The sequence below is a fragment of the Penicillium hordei genome (genome assembly GCF_028827395.1).
Source record: "Penicillium hordei strain IBT 12815 chromosome Unknown utg000001l_segment0_segment0, whole genome shotgun sequence".
Classification (NCBI taxonomy): Eukaryota; Fungi; Ascomycota; class Eurotiomycetes; order Eurotiales; family Aspergillaceae; genus Penicillium; species Penicillium hordei.
Window position 1 is genome coordinate 8169168 of NW_026623142.1, and position 17147 is coordinate 8186314.

Here is a 17147-nt window from a genome sequence, read left to right on the forward strand (position 1 = left end):
TATGTTTATGTATACCAAGACTGATCTACCGGGAAGGAGCAGAGCCAAGAGTCCGTTTTGAGGTGCAGTTCGGATGGCAGTGGATACTACTTTGTGCTTCTGTACACAACCTGTACGGCGTATAGTATATTGTACTATATGTAACACGCCATTTACCCAAAACCACTACCCGAGAAACTCCGACGGGCTTGAGTCATGGGGATTGTGTGAGGCTAAGACGGGATAACGAGTAATTGACTAATATAGTCCATGTCACTCTACGTCAGATGAGAGAAGTCTTCCCGCATTTGGAGCAAGGGAAGAGAAATCAATACCAAGCATTCAGGTATGACTCGAGATCTCGGCGAAAACCGCCAAGAGCCCTGTCGTAGACAATTAAAGTAGAAACCCATGAAGGCGCGTACGGCGCGTTTATAGTTTCAGTTATCATTATCTCATTACGAGTTTTGGTCGAGTAAGAGAATTCATTCTGTTAACCCTGTTAGCTCTAGGGCAAGTTCAGCCAAGGCTGACGGCTCGGCAGCGTTCAGGCACAATCGACGGGTGGTATTTTTCTTTTTTCATACCGGGTTATATTATGAGAATGAGCCTCTATAACTTGGATATGACCATACCGATACATCTTCAATAAATAAATTACCTGCAGTGGAGGTTTATGATGTACAGATATAGAACTTCCAATGTACAACATACGGTGAGGATGTTAAACCAGATTTTTCCCCAGTATGGAGTTACTCTGTACCAGAATTTCATTGTGTTGGCAAGTGGATTCGCACAGTCACGGCATTCAGAGATTAAGAGAGGTCAGGTTCAACAGGGAGTTTTCAAAAGGACAGTCTAAAACGGGTTTAGTCCCAGCAACAAAATCCCTCATAGCCAGTCAACCACCAACTCAACAGACATTAGTCATCAATCGTCCACTCGATACTCGACATGAAACCCTTTATACTACAGAGTACACTTAGTGTCTCAGAATGAATATAGAACATTAATATAGTAATAAAGGAAAGAAAGAAATATACTATGGTACAATGTACGAAGTAGTAGCGCAGGAACCGTGTCCAGCGGATAAATGGCAAGACATCTTTAGTCAGAGATGTTACAGTCCCCGGGTCTCCAGGGCTCAAGGCTGTACAACATGGCCCTACAGATTCAAGTATTCCATGTACTCCGTACCCATACATTGTAAGGGAATTTCCAAAAAATGGGGGTCAGTTTGGGGGTTCAGTGGGTTAAAAGTGTGAAAAAAAAAAAAAAAAAAAAAAAAGGAAATCCAAAAAGGTTAGGGAAATTAGTAAAATTACAAAGAACGGAAATTGAAAAATTGAAAAATTAAAAAAAACGTGGGCAAAAAAACTTTTTAAAACCACCCAAACTAGTCCTAAAACGACAGTGCCGAGCTGCCGTATCGTCACTCCCACTCTCTCTCTTCCCCCCTCCAAGACATTAGGAGACCCCTGCACCTTTTCTATGCGATCTTCCTATTCTGTTTCTGTTATTATTGTCAACCTTTCCCCGAACTTCCCCTTCTTTTCTACTTTTTATTCCTCTTTATAATCTCTACTCCATTTCTCGTTTTGACATTCTCGACATTCCTGACCTTCCTTTCTTTTTTTCTTTTATCGAGATCCCTCCGAAAGCACGGACCTTAAAAGCCTGGAGGTATTCGACAAACAGATCTAGTCCAGCTCCCCAACATTGAGTTGCCATTCTTAGGAATAATTATCGATCTTGGCGAACACCCTCCTTCGTCTCGATACCCCCTAGTCATGCGGTTTATATCATGACATTAGTCCTCGCTCGGGACATCTTGTTCTGCCCTCAAGGTCGATCGATTTAACATTGATTGATATCAAGGACAGCCTTTGTTGAATGAAAGACTTTGTTGTATCTTTCCAACGTCCCAACTTCGCCTTAAAACTCGATCCTACGCCACTCGCCTCACCCTCATCCTTCTCTTTATATCTTGGAACTATACCGCGAACCCTTTCTTCCCCTTTTGAAACATGGCACAGTCTCGGGATGGAGAAAGAACGTTTTCTTTTCACAACCTATTGAGGATGCTCATCTCGCCTAACTCGTCCAGCAAGCCGGCCCACGACGGCGCCGACTTGGCCGAGGATGTCGATGAACCCCCTGAACACGTCATGAACGCCACGTCGAACCCTGATCAGATCGTGCTTTCTCGGCCAACAGTGAACCGCAAGGAATCACTGCTCACCCGCGCGTTGAAGAGCAGCCCGGAGATGTCCCCAACCGATCCACACGCCTCCCACTACGACTCCTACATGTACCGATCCTACCCTCATAGCAACATCAGTGGCGTCTCGACGGCCGAATTGACCAGCGACGGCGGCCTCACAAGTCCATCCTTGTCTAATACTCCCAGCCCACCTTTACCTCCTCAGATGATGAAGAATGCTGCGTTGATGGGAAAGAAAAATCCAACCCCTAAGGTGAAGGTTGTCGATGCCAGTGAAACTTCCGTCGAGGCCAACCTTGGCCGCAAACGATGCATTAGCTTCGCTTGTGGTCGTAAAAATGATAATAGCGAGTTGAGATCTCCCGTCTCACCTTCTGCGTCACAAGAACTCCCACCCAAAGCCCAGGCACTAAAGGAGCTTCCCACCGAGGAAGCCTCGATTCAACCCATTAAGCGCAAAACCACACTTACTTTCGCGTGTCCTGGACGGGAAACTGTTTGCCGGAGAGAGCGATCTCCCGCGGCCAAGTCCTCCATCCGGCCGCGATGCCGTGGCTCCCCTGCACCTACTGCCCGCAGAGCTTCTCCCACCTCGAAAGAGACCACTAAGGAGGTTTCCAAAGAGGAGGTTGTCTCTGTAACTACAGAACGCAAGGGTGTCCCCACCAGTGGACTCGGTAAATTCGAGGAATCTGAAGCTACCCGATTCCATGAGTTTGCTAGCTCTATGGACGAAGACGATGAATGGGTGAACAAGGAGGCGGACTATACGCAAAAGATCACTTTGAACGACTGTATGAAGAAAGAAATGGCCATCAGACGGCTCGGCGAACAGGCGGAAGAAGAGGCATTGGAGGAGGAAGACGATATGGAAGACCTTCCTGACGACGACGAGACTGTGCATGACTTCTCTTCAGACGACGGCAATGAATCGGACAACGAGGAAGGCTTTGCAGAGTCGGACGAGAGCGACGATGATGGATCGGACGTTGAGTTTTGGGGATCATCACCCCGTGTCCCAGAACCCACCAGTCAATCCATCGATGCACGCCCCTCGACCGTGGAACGCCGCGCCTCGAACACATCTTTCGACTCGATGACGGACGACCACTCGAACTGGCTTCCAGCCCCTGTGCAAAGGGTCACTAGCCGTCGCGCTTCGAAGACCTCCAAGAGCATCGGGATTCGTCCGAGAACCCCGAACCTTCCTGATAGTACCGACTTCGTCTGTGGAACTCTCGACGAGGATCGTCCCCTCGAACTCGCCTACAAGTCTTGTCTCGAAGAACGCCGCCGTCTTAAGGAAATTGTCATCCCGCAAGATATCGACCCCAGTTTCCCTACCAGCGATCCGGAGGACAACGAAGACCTCGAACCATCCGAGGAGGAGCTTTCCAGCGTGCCCTCCTCCACAGGTCACCGTGATGAAATTACTCGAGGACGGCCAGAGGGCGAGGCCCGCAAGCACTCACCCCGTCGCTCTCCTAGGCGTTTGATGTCCCCACCACCCCGTCGCCCTGGCCGTACCTCTCCCAAGCGTCTCAAGTCCCCGCCTCCACGCCTGAGAGCGAAGTCGCCCACCCCAGCCACCTGGGAACTCACCGATGATATGCCCATTGTTGAGTCTCCCGGGGGTGTCAACATCAGTCACTTAGTTCAGCGCCGGCCTCTCGTCCGCACAAAGTCACTCCCCCGTGTCCCCAACCCTTTCTTCGCCGGCCTAGACAAAGATCACCGCTGGCAAGGTATCCCACCATTCTCTGAGTCACCAGAGCAAGAACACTCACGTACCCGTGAGCTACACACTCGTGGCCCAGTCGACATTGTCGAAGGACTCGAGAAAAAGCGCCAGAAACGCAAAGAAAAATTCTGGCGTCAACACTGCCGCAAAGCTGCCAAAGAGCAGATGGGCAAACGGCCTATTCCAGGCCATGGAGCCGAACGGATGAAGGAGCTTGGCCTCGAAGTTGCTGAGAGGTGCAGAGCTTACGGCGTCGGTCAAGACGCCCAGCTCGTCCTATCCGTTTAGGTATCTCTACCTATGGAACTTGTATGAAAAAGTTTCACCCCTCCGTTTTTTGACCTGTATATACCTACTTTTTTGTCACCTTTTTTTTGGTTTCGGGGTTTTTTTGTTTTACCCTGCTCGGTTAGCGATCCGAGTGCCTTTCGCTTTCTTACACATATTAGCCGACCTCGTGTTGTCCACATGAATGGTTTCCTTACTCTTATCCCCCTTTCACCCTTTTCTTCAATAATTCCTACACGGAGGTGGTTCTTTCTTTGCATTTTCTGTCGGAAGTACATCTATATCCTTTCTTTTCCCTCTTTCTATACGGCGGTCCTGAGGACTTGCTAGAGGTCGCTTCCTTTGTTGTCTTGCATGGCTGCGGTGCATATACCCCTATCTGGCTTTTCTGCATTGTGAATAAAGAGATCCATCGGTTTGATGGGAGTGAATATGAAATATATTTTAGATGAACATCATTTTTCCTATAGTAGATGGTAACAGCAAACTATGAAGGTCGAGTAGTGGCGAGTCTTCGCCACGATAAAGATTCAGAGAAAAGTACGCAATTATGATCAACACTCCCAACAAATCATAGAATAATCTACAAAATCATCCCATATATACCCAAATACCCAAATCAACCCAAAGCCCCCCAAGTCGTAGCTTATCGCTGCGCGAGGATTCCGTCTTCCTGCCTAAGGCACCCAACCCGATCCCCGAAAACAACATCAAACCTGTCTTCTTTGCTTCAATCTCTTCCACCCCCGTCCATCCACCTCTCCCCAATCAGCTTGTCACTGATCTTAATCTGTGATCCCTGCTCGTCTCCCTAAATTCCATTACTTGCTGACTCCGGCCCTTCACCATGTGGATCGTCAACTGGTGTAAGTACCCTCCCGACACAACACCTGATCACCTGCAGTCACCGTCCGGGGCCGATCTCAAGCACCGAGGAAGAGGGAGCGAGATGTTTCTCTGGGCAGCTTAGCTGCATTGGAACCGAATATGTCTTCATTCCGACTCCGATATCGAGTCATGCGACGGCTGTGCTGCGGTACCGGCTGCTTGTGATCGGATGTACATCTCGAAGTACAAGGTGCAATTTACTAATTTTGCTTCTTTTTACTATAGTCTACGATGTCCTGGCCTCGCTGGGCCTCCTCAATAAGCACGCCAAGCTTCTCTTCCTCGGTCTGGACAATGCCGGCAAGACGACACTGCTGCACATGTTGAAGGTGAGTTGGTGTTGAAGTTGGGAAGAGATGGCCTAGCCCTTTGGTATTCAACTCCGCTGGCTACAAGGCCCAGATCTGGTTGCGCTGGGTTGTTGCACAGATCTGGGAGCTTGGATATAGCACGACGGAGATATGAAGAACTAGGCGTTGTATGGGGCTTGTTTGCTGACAGGATATTCAACAGAACGACCGTGTTGCCGTCCTGCAACCTACCGCACACCCTACTTCCGAGGAGTTGGCCATCGGCAACAACCGCTTCACGACCTTCGATCTCGGTGGTCACCAGCAGGGTGAGTGATACTTTTGATGGGGAATCGTGATGTGGCGCAAGCATACTGCCAAGCAACTCAACACCCCTCCACGATTCTTGGGATTGAACATAACTAATGGACCTACCTCCTCCCTTCAGCCCGCCGTCTCTGGAAGGACTACTTCCCCGAAGTGAGCGGAATCGTCTTCTTGGTTGACGCCAAGGATTACGAGCGCTTCCCCGAATCCAAGGCCGAGCTCGACGCTCTCCTCGCCATGGAGGAGCTCTCTAAGGTTCCCTTCCTCGTTCTCGGAAACAAGATCGATCACCCCGATGCTGTCAGTGAGGATGAGCTGCGCCACCAGCTTGGTCTCTACCAGACTACTGGTAAGGGCAAGGTTCCTCTCGAGGGTATCCGGCCTATCGAGGTGTTCATGTGCAGTGTTGTTATGAGACAGGGTAAGTTGCGTCGAGTTCCAGGGAAATACCATCGGATATACAGTGCATGGTGGCTAAGCACACCTTGAAATGATTATAACTAACCTTTCTCCTTTCTCCAACAGGATACGGCGAGGGCATCAGATGGTTGTCCCAATACGTTTAAACAGAGAGTCCATCGCTGTTCCCCCGACGCAACCGATTTCCTTCCCTGACCCGTCAACCCCAAATCCATATTCATTCCACTCGAGTAAGAGTCCAAGTGAAATGAAAATATCTCTGGTTTTGGCTTTGGGCTTTGGGCTTTCTCCAACATTCCTCTACACCCGAACACCCAATATCTAGCTACGCTATCCATCCCCTCCCACAAACCTAGTCCAACTCTTTACCCCCGCACGTACCTGTATGTCTTGAATGTGTTACTTGACAACGCTGTACCTCGCTCATCTTGTCACGTTTGTTCAATCCTTGTTCCTTCTGTTCTGCGCTTTTGCTCGAGCTAGCTAGCTGGTTTCTTTTCCTGGTCACTATAGTCTAAAGTCTTCAATTTCTTTCTTCTTTCCTAGTATAAAGCATAGGAATGATGTGTTACAACACCGATGAACTAAATGAATGGTCCGCTGGTTCCTCTCAACCATCACCATGTAATAAGCCCCGCCTACCCCCGCATCTCCCCATCTCCGCATCTTTCCCTTTGCCTCCTTCTAAGATTAGCCTTTCTTCGTCATGAATGGCATGGATTCTTTGCCTCTCCCTCCATAGGCGACACTGGCCGTTGAACGTTCCTCGACATGGAATCCATCCCCCTTGAATGGACCGAAGATTAGGATAACCTTCCAGGTCTCGATCCGCCTCGCACACTTACAACAGAGGAAGTGAACACAATCCTCGGAGCTTGGCGCGAGGATAGACATGTGATTATCGATGGCTTCGCGATGGGATTACAAACTTTCTTTTCAATGCGATACCTCCTTATATCTATATCGATCCTCAACTGCCATGGAGTGTAAGAAAATGGGTTGATATCATCATTTGGTAGGAGTTGAAGATTTATCAATCTTGCTGTATATGTACATGCTTTCCGCAACATAAGCATTGAATTCACCGATTGGAACCTTTTCACTTAAATACTCTAGAGCTTGAACGGTCTCGTTGCTTCTAGATCCCGTTCAATATCCACCCGTGTTCTCTCTGTGTCCTTTGCCACCACCTTCATATACAGCTGCTGAATACGCTCTGTAATCGGACCACGCTTCCCACTTCCAATTGTCCGTCCATCAATTTCTCGCACATGAATCTGCGAGGGAAATGTTCCGGTACAAAAGGCCTCATCAGCACCATATGCCTCTGTAAGAGTAAAATCGAGCTCTCGAACAGGAATTCCATTGGCCCGACAAACATCAATAGATTTCTGCCGGGTGATTCCCTGCATCTGATTATTCTTCGTCGGGGCCCATACCTCACCGTCACGAACAATGAAGAAGTTGGTCGAATTGCACGTCTTGACGAACCCATTCAGATCCAGCATCAGGGATTCATCGGCGCCGGTGACATTGGCACTGATACACGCTTGTACGTCTGTGGCTTTGGAGATGTGGTTCCACATCTCGTCTTTGACATCAGGGGGCCCTCGGCGAATGTGCGACGTGATCAATCTTAGTCCCTGCATTTTAACGCCTGGGTCTGTAGCTTTAATCTCGGGGATGATAACGATCAATGGGAGACCAATGTTCACTGAGGGGTTTTGGTAGGGTGTCGATTTTAAGCCCCGGCTTACAACTAGCCGGATATGAACGTGTGGCTCATTGGACATCTTGTTTGCATCAAGAGTCCTGTGGAGAAGATCCAATAGTTGAAGTTTGGATAGTCCAAGATCCATGAACATTGCCTTGGAAGATTGGAAAAGGCGGTTAATGTGATCTTTGGCGAACTGGATCCGTCCATTCCTGGCGCGCACTCCTTCCTGTATATCTGATCAGTAATTATTCCCTCTAGTTGGATGGTTACATACCCATATACCATCGCCGATTAAGAAATTCGAATCAAACACGGAGATGACTGCCTCTTTGCGCGGTACCAGTTTGAAGTCACCGCTGACACCATCGCGCATCCCGATCTATGGCTGGTCAGAAAGTGAACACCTATCGGATTATCCCTGAAGGTAAACTCACCAGGATGTTTTGGTTCTTCTCATTTGGAACTGTTGCGTGGGTTGCACCCTTTTTGCTCTGATCGAGGGGGCTCATTTTCACGTTTGTTCGGAATAAGGAACAAGAATGGAATTGTCCAATGCGTCTTTGTTCTCACGCAATTGGAGCAATCCATGGATATTTACGCTTTTTAAATACAATCCCCGAGAATTCTCGGATGAGTCTCCACAAGTCGGGATATACGTCGGTGTTGACCGAGAGGCTGAACCAATTTCGCTCTCGGTGTGGTCCGAATATGATTAAAAGTTGGCTGTCGGACTAAAATATGGCCCCCGCAGGGCCGAAACGGTTTTTGTTATGGTCTAGTGGTAAAATAGCCTATATTTTTCTTCCTACGTTGGTGATATCTTGTAGGCATGCCAAGCCCTAAGACCCACCTTTCGGTATAGACCGAGATATAATCTCGCTTGACCCCGAGCAAAGGAGTGGACAAGCGAATTATACACGCGCATTCCCAGGACTCCATATCATCTCCACAGTTTAATATCAGACGTTTAAAGTATGATAAGATTGATTTCATCAGACGATAGCTAGATTGCGTGCTGATAGAGCTCGAACAGGCATAATATAAGAGCGAATTCTTCGTCTTCGGTTTTTTAAGTAAATTTTTATTCGCGTCTTTGGAATGATATGTGATAACTGATGACCGACAACATATTTTTTTAATATTTATCTTTATTCGTGCTACTTTATCTAGGAGCCAACGGGCACAATCTTCACCAACACCCCCCATATTCCCCACGGCACATTCAAGATGCATCAAACAGCCAATGTCGATACTAAAGGCTCTGCCACAGACCCTGTCAGCATATTATGTGATATGCGCGATGGGGAGTTCGAACCTGAAGTTTCCGCTGCAAAATCTCGTCGCGTATTAATGAAGATCGACGCGGTTGTGATGCCTCTCATCGTCATTTCAATGACACTGGCGTTCTTAGATAAGGTACCGTCTTCCCCAATACATATATACTCATTAAATACACGAGACTTACGATCACATAGAATGGACTTGCCTATGCGGCAGTATATGGCTTAAAGACAGACACAAATTTAGTCGGACAACAATACAGCTGGCTGGGAAGCATTTTCTACTTCGGCTACCTTGCCATGGAGTTTCCGAATCTTTGGTTGATAACAAAATTCCCAACCGGAAAATACATCGGAGGTTGCCTCGTGGCCTGGGGTGCATGTTTGTGCTTGCTGGCGGCATGCCACAACTTTGCCGGACTCGCTGCCATTCGCTTCTTACTGGGTGTTTTCGAAGCTGCTCTACTTCCATGCTTGTTACTAGTCAACTCAAAATGGTACCGACGCAATGAGCAGCCTTTGCGCACTGCGTTTTGGTATAATACATTTGCCGGTGTCTTCGGTGGTATCTTGAGCTATGCTATCGGACACATCAAGGGAGATCTGCCTACATGGAAGGTAAGTCAATTCACTTCTTCGCACTATGGTGTACGTTCTAATGAGGATACAGTATATCTTTATTATCTACGGGGCTGTGACTATTCTCGTTGGCAGCTTGGTTATCTTTGCCTTACCTGATGGCCCTGCAACCGCCTGGTTTCTATCAGCGGAAGAGAAAAAGATTGCACTTTTACGTGTTGCGGAAAACCAGACTGGTCTAGGCTCTCACAAGGTATGGAGTTTTCTAAAGCATTAAAGGGAGCTGAGAGTAATTGTATTTGTTCTTTTAGGACATGAAGCTCAGTCAGATCCTGGACGCTCTCACGGATCCCAGATACTACATACTCATGACATTCGCCATAGCCCAGTCAATCACGAATGCTGGAATCACTAATTTCAATCCGCTTATCATATCTGGATATGGATTTTCACAGGCCAAGACAACCCTCCTCGCCACTCCACAAGCAGCAGTTGCAATGGTTGCGCAGGCAGTTTTTACGACTATCGCATTCTTCGTCCCCAACATCCGATGCTTGCTTTGGGTTATATCCTCCCTCATTGCTATGGCAGGAGCTATAGTGGTTCATCTTATGGACCCGACCACACAGCGTAATGCCTCACTGGCTGGAATTTACATTATGGGATTCTACAACGTGCCCTGGGTGCTCGCATTGAGTCTGCAAACATCGAATACTAGCGGAACAACGAAGAAGAGCTTCGTTTCTATCTCCGTGGCTGTATTCTATGGTGAGTCTCTCTCCTTGATATTTACTTTTCGAAATCCTTGCTGATGTAGGATGCTAGCTGTTGGAAACATTATTGGTCCACAGTTCTTCCGCAATGACCAAGCACCGCATTATCCACTGGGAATTGGGGCAATGCTATGCTGCTTTGCGATTATGACTGTAACTGGGATCTTGTATTTCGTGTCTTGTTTAATTTCTAACAAGCACCGTGATCGTGTTCATGGGCAGGTTAGCGAAAGGCCAGGTATGGAGGGGATTGAGGCGGATCTGGATGATTCAACTGATCGGGAGAACAATAGGTTCAGATACGCATATTAAATATATAGTAATCTAGGTACGATTGGGACGGAAAAATACAATATTTGAAATACATAGCATACACACATGTACCTTGTCACCCTATTCGCATATTATCGGTATCTCCAACGTCGTTGAGAACGGACCCGTACCACGCCGTCAGTGTATCATCGATATCAAACACCTCGTTGTCAAAAATGGTCGTCATTTGGTTCAAATAACTTTCGAGGCCCTCTGATCCCATCGAAGCCATGCCATTTTCGGTATTAGGGACACGATGGCTATCTTCCCGAGCCCCGGTTATATCAGGCGCACTGGTATATATTGGAAGGTCAGGCACCTGAGCATATGGAATGCTCTGGCTTGCTTCGTCAAGCCCAGACGCGTAAGCGTATACTTTCTCTTTGAGGGAGTGGAATATCCTTTCAAATTTCGAGAGAGAAGGGTCGTGAAGATTTGAAATTCCCTTGCGAAGTAAGTCATGGCAGATTTCAGCATCTTCAGGTCGGAGAGTTGGTCTGGGTGTTGGTGCAACCTTTTGCATATGCCTGGTCATTTAGCACCTTGTTCTAAAGATTGAGATTAAGTAAGAGAGAGCCTCTATTAGCTTACCAGTCACTGTATAGACGAACAAGGCCTGCCATGAGAATGTCGTGGAATTGGCGATAGCACCGACAGATAGCATCTATCCCAGACTCATTGGATATCGCAGCCCATTGTTTCAGAGCGCCGGATGATGCGTGAGAGCAGATGGCAACCATATTTTGTGAGGGAACCATAAAAGCTGGTGAAGGACGATTTAAATGCATCAACATTATGCAGTATTCAATTCTCATCGATTTATATTCTCGTGATGAGCCAATTTCTGCAGCATCAAGGTGGTTTTTCCAGTTGTCCAACTGCCGATGCAAGTCGTCCGAGATAGAGCAGAGTTCTTGGAATGTGAGTGATGAACATCGCCCTTCCCGATCTCGAGCGATATAGATTGACTCCAAAATGCGTCCGGCGATTCTTCGAAGTTCAATCATATGGACAAACAGCCAAACAGATTTGGCATGGAACAAAGTGGCTGTCTTCGCCTCTTGCTCGGTAAGCTGGTCAAGGCTAGTAAACGAAGGGATTGCGGTATCGATTGCCTGGTCGCGCACTGATAAGACTCTCCCCGTGTTCAGGGCTATGGATCTGCTAGCAGTATTAGATGCGATTGTCCTTTTGTTATTCAGGGGCAATGGTTGGATACGAACCTCTCCAGACTATATACAGTCCACCATGTACGAGATCTAATCTCGATTTCTTCGGGGCCAAAGCGCCAGGATGGATTATGTCGATGAAGACCCAGCTCGAGGGCAATGGACATAGCATATCTTGTGAGATGCCAAAGATCATTGCTATGGTTGCAAGACGGCGAACTTAGCATCCAAATTGTCATCAGTAATATAGCTTGAAGTCCTGAGAGGTCGCGGGGATGCTCCCGGAATCGGTTGAAGAAATGAAGTGCAGTTTGGAAATAATCCTGCGGAGTATTATAATCCAGCATTGAGGTATAAGCATCATCAACACGGGCTTCGTCCGAGGCCAACGCAAGGATTATAAAGAAACTAAACCTCTCTAAATCTGTGCATGCTCGTGGTTCTTGATAGAGCCTTCGGAAACAAGATCGAGTCCGCCGTAGATCTAAGAAAGGCCACCACAGATGAACCCGTGCGATATAAGTAGAAAGTAAATACCCAGAGATTCCTTTTGATGGGATTGAGGCCGTACATGTCGGTAGGTTTTCATTCTCTGGATTTTCTTGGTTGCCCGAAGAATTGGTCATGCCCACTTGTTTGAAAAATATTCGTGCGAAGGTTGAACCAGCAGCGGCTCCCACTAGGAATCCCAGTTAGCTGCATAGATCGAGGCGTACCTTGAGATGACTTGAGCATTTTACCAACCGTATTTGGAGTGAGAATAGCGATCAGCAAATCCAATGGCCAGAACGCCTACTTCCTCGGCTTCTTTGCTCACCTCTGCTGGAACCGATTCTCCTGCAGTCGGCTGCCGATTGGAGTACGGTCCAAGCGTAGGGCCATTGAGGGATGGTCCATGAGCCGAGCCATTCGTACAGGCTGCAAGATCTTCCTCAAGTTCTTTTACTTTTGAATGAAGACTCTCCACAAGTGCATAGGGATAGGCAACGTATTCGGTAATGTTGCAGACCTCCCCCTGTCTTTCGCATGCCGAACATTGGGGCACTTTCAGATCACACTATCTACACATTCAGCACAATGCAATTGAATCGAATTTGGGGAAACCACCTTCACTTTTCTGGACCGGCATCTGCTACAGGACTTAACCACTGATGGCGGATATTGATCCATTACCCCGATTGAAGCCATGGAGAAAGCGGAGCGTCGCACTACCTGGCCATTCAGTATGTGTCTATAAATGCAGAGAGTGGCCCAGGAGCCAACAAGAGGAAGCGGACTACACGAAGCCGGGACATGAGAGGGGCCGAGTGATGCCTAAGGCCACAATGATTCCCTCTAGAAAATCAATATCGAGGTTGAAAGGAGGCGCTGTCTACTTGAAAGGAGATGTGTAGATTTGAGAGCTTAACATTCTCACTTTTCAATTATTCCCCTAAGATTACAAGTCAATTGGTTTCTGTTGGCCGAGCACCAAATACAAAAACTAGCAGAGCGTTATAGCTGGAGGCCCGATAGCAGGTGTTTTGTTTTATCGAAATCGGGCTGTGTCGTTAATAACCAGTATCCAGTTCCATATATCCCTATAACGTATCATTGCACTGCGCAGCCGAAAACCCATAGTGAATGCGATATATGCTACACTTGTATCTCAACAACCGACGCTTTTTGACTATTTATTATTTTCTGATAGCTATTGATAACCATTTTGGGTAGTGTGTATCCACGCTGTATGAATTGGCAACCAGAGCCCTGTTAAGATAACTATTCATATAGAATTTGACTGATATTGATTGTTGTTGCTACGTAGAATACCTGGTATAGGTATTTTCATTACTATCCCTATGCCTTGAATTGAGAGATATTCCAATTCCTCAATTCAGGTAAGAATCTATTTCGAGTATGTATCAATACAGAGACGGAATCGACTGCCCAAAAAGAAAATACGAGATATCTTGGCCTACATAAACATAAACTCAAATGTGATTCTCACAGGCCATGTAACGAACAATCTAGACCTCCGAAAAAAAAAAAAACCTCCCATTCCAAGGCCGAGCTAGATCCACAGAAACACCGCGAGTAACAGTCTCCCATTCCCAATCCAGTATACGATGCACCAGCAGAGAGAGGTACCTACTACCACCTCGTACGTGTCGGACTAGAGAATTCGAAAGACGAATATGATTCGATAAGAAAACAACACATGCGGTCAAGGAACAGGACAATAAGAAGTAAGAAAAAAGAACAAAAAAGAAAAAGATAACCAGTTTCCCTTCCCCGTTCCCAGGATGCCGAAAGGAAAAAAAGAAAAACTTTCCAGTCCAGATGGTTAGAAACAGAAAGAGAAGTCGAGAACCAACGAAGAAATAAGCATTTGAACTCCGCTCCGGAAGTACAGTGGGTCGCACGGGCCAGGAAATGATGTGACTGTTGTTTTTTTATCGCATGTCGCACTGGGGGAGAGAGCCCGGGGGTCTGGGAGGAGTTGAAGAATGTGACTGTGATATTATCGGTGGAGTTGAAGGGGAATATCGGACTGCCCTGGGTGCGGATGAGGGGTTCCTCGGTCGTTCATCGTTTTCGTGGATCCGGGGAGGGACTCGCGGGGGTTGTAGGGAGGGTGTCATGAGGGCGCTGTTAAAGAGATTTTGTGAAAGGCTTATCTCCGCCCGAACCTGCTGCACATGGGGAAGCTCGTATTGATTCTTTTATTTCTTCTTTTGCTTTCGCGGAGGAGTGACGGGACCGCCGGCGCTCATGCCACCGTAAACGTACTTTTGCTTTTTCTCGGCTGGTTTCAGGATCTATCGGAAGAAGAAAAAAAATAGGTTAGGAACTGAAAAAAAAGGTCTCGGTGAATGAAAATTCCATAACTCACCTGGAAGGAGCAGAGCAGACTCTCGTCTACGCTCATCATTGCACCGGCATTATCGAATTCACCACAGTAGTTGGGCGCACTGAATAGTGTAACCAACTGGCGCTTGGAGAAGAATTCGTATCCATCCTCAACAACTTGGTGTGCACGGCAGATCAGATCCATATCGTGTTTTTGAAGGAAGCGCGAAACCACATCGGGGCCGAATGTGAATGAAACACCTCTGTCGTTTTCGCTCCAGCCGGTGATATCCTTATCGGGGTCGGACCACAGGAGATCGCACAGGAGACCGCAGTCAGGGATCTATTGCAGTCAGCAATCTTGGCCTTTAGCCGAACGAACCCAGCGCCACGCTGCCACTTTTGTTTTCGCCAATAGAACCACATTTACCAGTGAGGGGTGAAATCAAGGAAGGGGAGAAACTTACATCCGTGGGGCGCATGACACGGCGGATTTGCTCCATCGAGTTGAGATCGGGGCTCAGGCCACCGTGCATGGTGAAGATCTTCTCATCAATGATGGCGGCAATGGGGAGACAGTTGAAGCAGTCGGTGAAAGTCTTCCAGAGCTTGATGTTGTATCGGCGCTTGCACTCATCGTAGAAACCGTAGATACGGTTGATCGAGGCACACTCGTGGTTTCCACGCAGAATGAAGAAGTTCTCGGGGTACTTGATCTTATACGCAAGGAGGAGGCAGATGGTCTCGAGAGACTGCTTGCCACGGTCGACGTAGTCACCGAGGAAGAGGTAGTTAGCCTCCGGGGGGAAACCGCCATATTCGAAGAGACGCAGGAGGTCATAGTATTGGCCGTGGATATCACCGCAAATCTAGCAAGACACGCATGTTAGACGGGGGCCTATTCCGACTCGAAAAAAACCGTTCAAGCACAAAAAAAAATCCTTACCTTGATAGGCGCTTCCAGTTCGAGAAGAATGGGCTGAGAGATGAAGATCTCACGAGCCTTGGTGCAGAGGAAACGGATCTCTGACTCGAGCAGCTGAACCTGCTTTCCAGGGCGGCTACCCCTCACCTCCAAGAGCCGGTCGATGATCGAGTCCAGATCCACTTCCTGATCGGCCATGGCGAATAATGTCTAACGAAAACACGAAAGAAAGAAAAAAAATGGACGAAGGAAAAGAAAAACGAAAGGTGGAAGAGAGACTTCCGGGGCGATCGGGTGAGAATAACAGAGATTTGATGACGCGGCAACTATGTCCTGTTACTGTCGGAAAAACAAGTTAATGAAGCGTCCCAGATTGAGATCAAGTCCAGTTTGCATTGCAAGTCCCAAGTTGAGGCGAAATTGAAGAAACGCGCTCGAATTTTTTCCGTTGATTTTTCTTCCCCCTTTGGGCGGTCGGGTTGTTGGGAGCAGCAGCGGGTGGGGAAAGAAATAGAGAGATGCCTACCAAACAGAAGATTTCAAGACCAAACAGATCTAAATTAGGGCCCGACGGCCACGGGAAAGAAAGAAGAAAAAACAGTTCTGGCAGAGATGCCAGACGGGTGTGGACGGTGGTACCTATCCGAGGTGTTGTGTACGCGCACGGTGTAGAGAGAAGAGAATGGGCTCCTAGACGCCTCACAAGATAAACGAGGCTGAGCGAAAGAGCACTGAACTCTTAGCGATTTGACTTGATGAAAGCCAAAGAGTGGATGAAGTCAAGATGAATGGAGAGATATCGGAAGGGAAATTTCAATCAAGGGAGAAAATTTTCTCGGTATGATAGGCAGACCAGTTTGAATCTCAAAAACATCAACAACGTAAACGTAAACGTGAATGTGGAGATGGGGTTGAAGGTTGAAGAGAAGAGAATATTTTATGAAGAAGAAAGCGGGAAGTTCCTATTTTGTGTTTGCGCGTGTTTGATCTTCCCCCGAGGAGGGGGGTTAGGTTATATATAGAGCGCTTATAAAAGAACCTATTCCCCCTTTCTACTCTGCAATTATTCTATTGCTCTATTATTCTAGTACATTTATTCATTCTGTCTCTTCTGTGTTATAAGCGCTTTGATACAAAAAAATCTGCAGAGAGGGGGGTTCTAGGTCGAGACTGCCAACGCCCTCGACGCCAAACGGGGTCCAAGCACGAAAGAAGAGGCGGATCTACTAAAATAGTGCATTTAGATTGTGCATCTAGACTGAGATCGTACTATCATGCCATTCTGTAATGCCTTTGTATCTATACCTACGAATCAAACCCATAGTATTGGGTCTTTCTGCTCTACGGAATGGACATCTAGATGCCTAATAGAGAAGTAGAACCGTAGAAAAGTAGAAATATAG

The 17147-nt window shown here is 47.4% G+C and overlaps 6 protein-coding genes across 6 annotated transcripts; 3 read left to right on the forward strand and 3 right to left on the reverse strand.

The window, feature by feature from the left end:
- Positions 1-2060: 2060 nt before the first annotated feature.
- N7537_003115 (DUF2457 domain-containing protein) lies at positions 2061-4232 on the forward strand (the record flags this gene model as incomplete). Its single annotated transcript, XM_056894173.1, has 1 exon — positions 2061-4232. The coding sequence occupies one exon, from the start codon at positions 2061-2063 to the stop codon at positions 4230-4232; it is 2172 nt and encodes a 723-aa protein (XP_056759168.1).
- An 847-nt stretch (positions 4233-5079) lies between these two features.
- sar1 (Arf family GTPase SAR1) lies at positions 5080-6303 on the forward strand (the record flags this gene model as incomplete). The annotated part of the gene is made up of 5 exons (XM_056894174.1): positions 5080-5098; positions 5346-5449; positions 5634-5739; positions 5859-6158; positions 6263-6303. 5 exons carry the CDS (start codon positions 5080-5082, stop codon positions 6301-6303), a joined length of 570 nt encoding a protein of 189 aa, XP_056759169.1.
- A 966-nt stretch (positions 6304-7269) lies between these two features.
- Positions 7270-8383, reverse strand: N7537_003117 (aminotransferase class IV; the record flags this gene model as incomplete). The annotated part of the gene is made up of 3 exons (XM_056894175.1): positions 7270-8100; positions 8149-8253; positions 8309-8383. 3 exons carry the CDS (start codon positions 8381-8383, stop codon positions 7270-7272), a joined length of 1011 nt encoding a protein of 336 aa, XP_056759170.1.
- A 718-nt stretch (positions 8384-9101) lies between these two features.
- N7537_003118 (Major facilitator superfamily domain general substrate transporter) lies at positions 9102-10818 on the forward strand (the record flags this gene model as incomplete). Its single annotated transcript, XM_056894176.1, has 5 exons — positions 9102-9290; positions 9350-9772; positions 9825-9986; positions 10045-10501; positions 10559-10818. 5 exons carry the CDS (start codon positions 9102-9104, stop codon positions 10816-10818), a joined length of 1491 nt encoding a protein of 496 aa, XP_056759171.1.
- A 76-nt stretch (positions 10819-10894) lies between these two features.
- On the reverse strand, positions 10895-12154 carry N7537_003119 (fungal specific transcription factor domain-containing protein; the record flags this gene model as incomplete). The annotated part of the gene is made up of 3 exons (XM_056894177.1): positions 10895-11345; positions 11410-11979; positions 12042-12154. The coding sequence occupies 3 exons, from the start codon at positions 12152-12154 to the stop codon at positions 10895-10897; spliced, it is 1134 nt and encodes a 377-aa protein (XP_056759172.1).
- A 2538-nt stretch (positions 12155-14692) lies between these two features.
- On the reverse strand, positions 14693-15942 carry glcA (type 1 serine/threonine-protein phosphatase catalytic subunit GLC7; the record flags this gene model as incomplete). Its single annotated transcript, XM_056894178.1, has 4 exons — positions 14693-14788; positions 14863-15162; positions 15287-15688; positions 15766-15942. The coding sequence occupies 4 exons, from the start codon at positions 15940-15942 to the stop codon at positions 14693-14695; spliced, it is 975 nt and encodes a 324-aa protein (XP_056759173.1).
- Positions 15943-17147: the final 1205 nt, after the last annotated feature.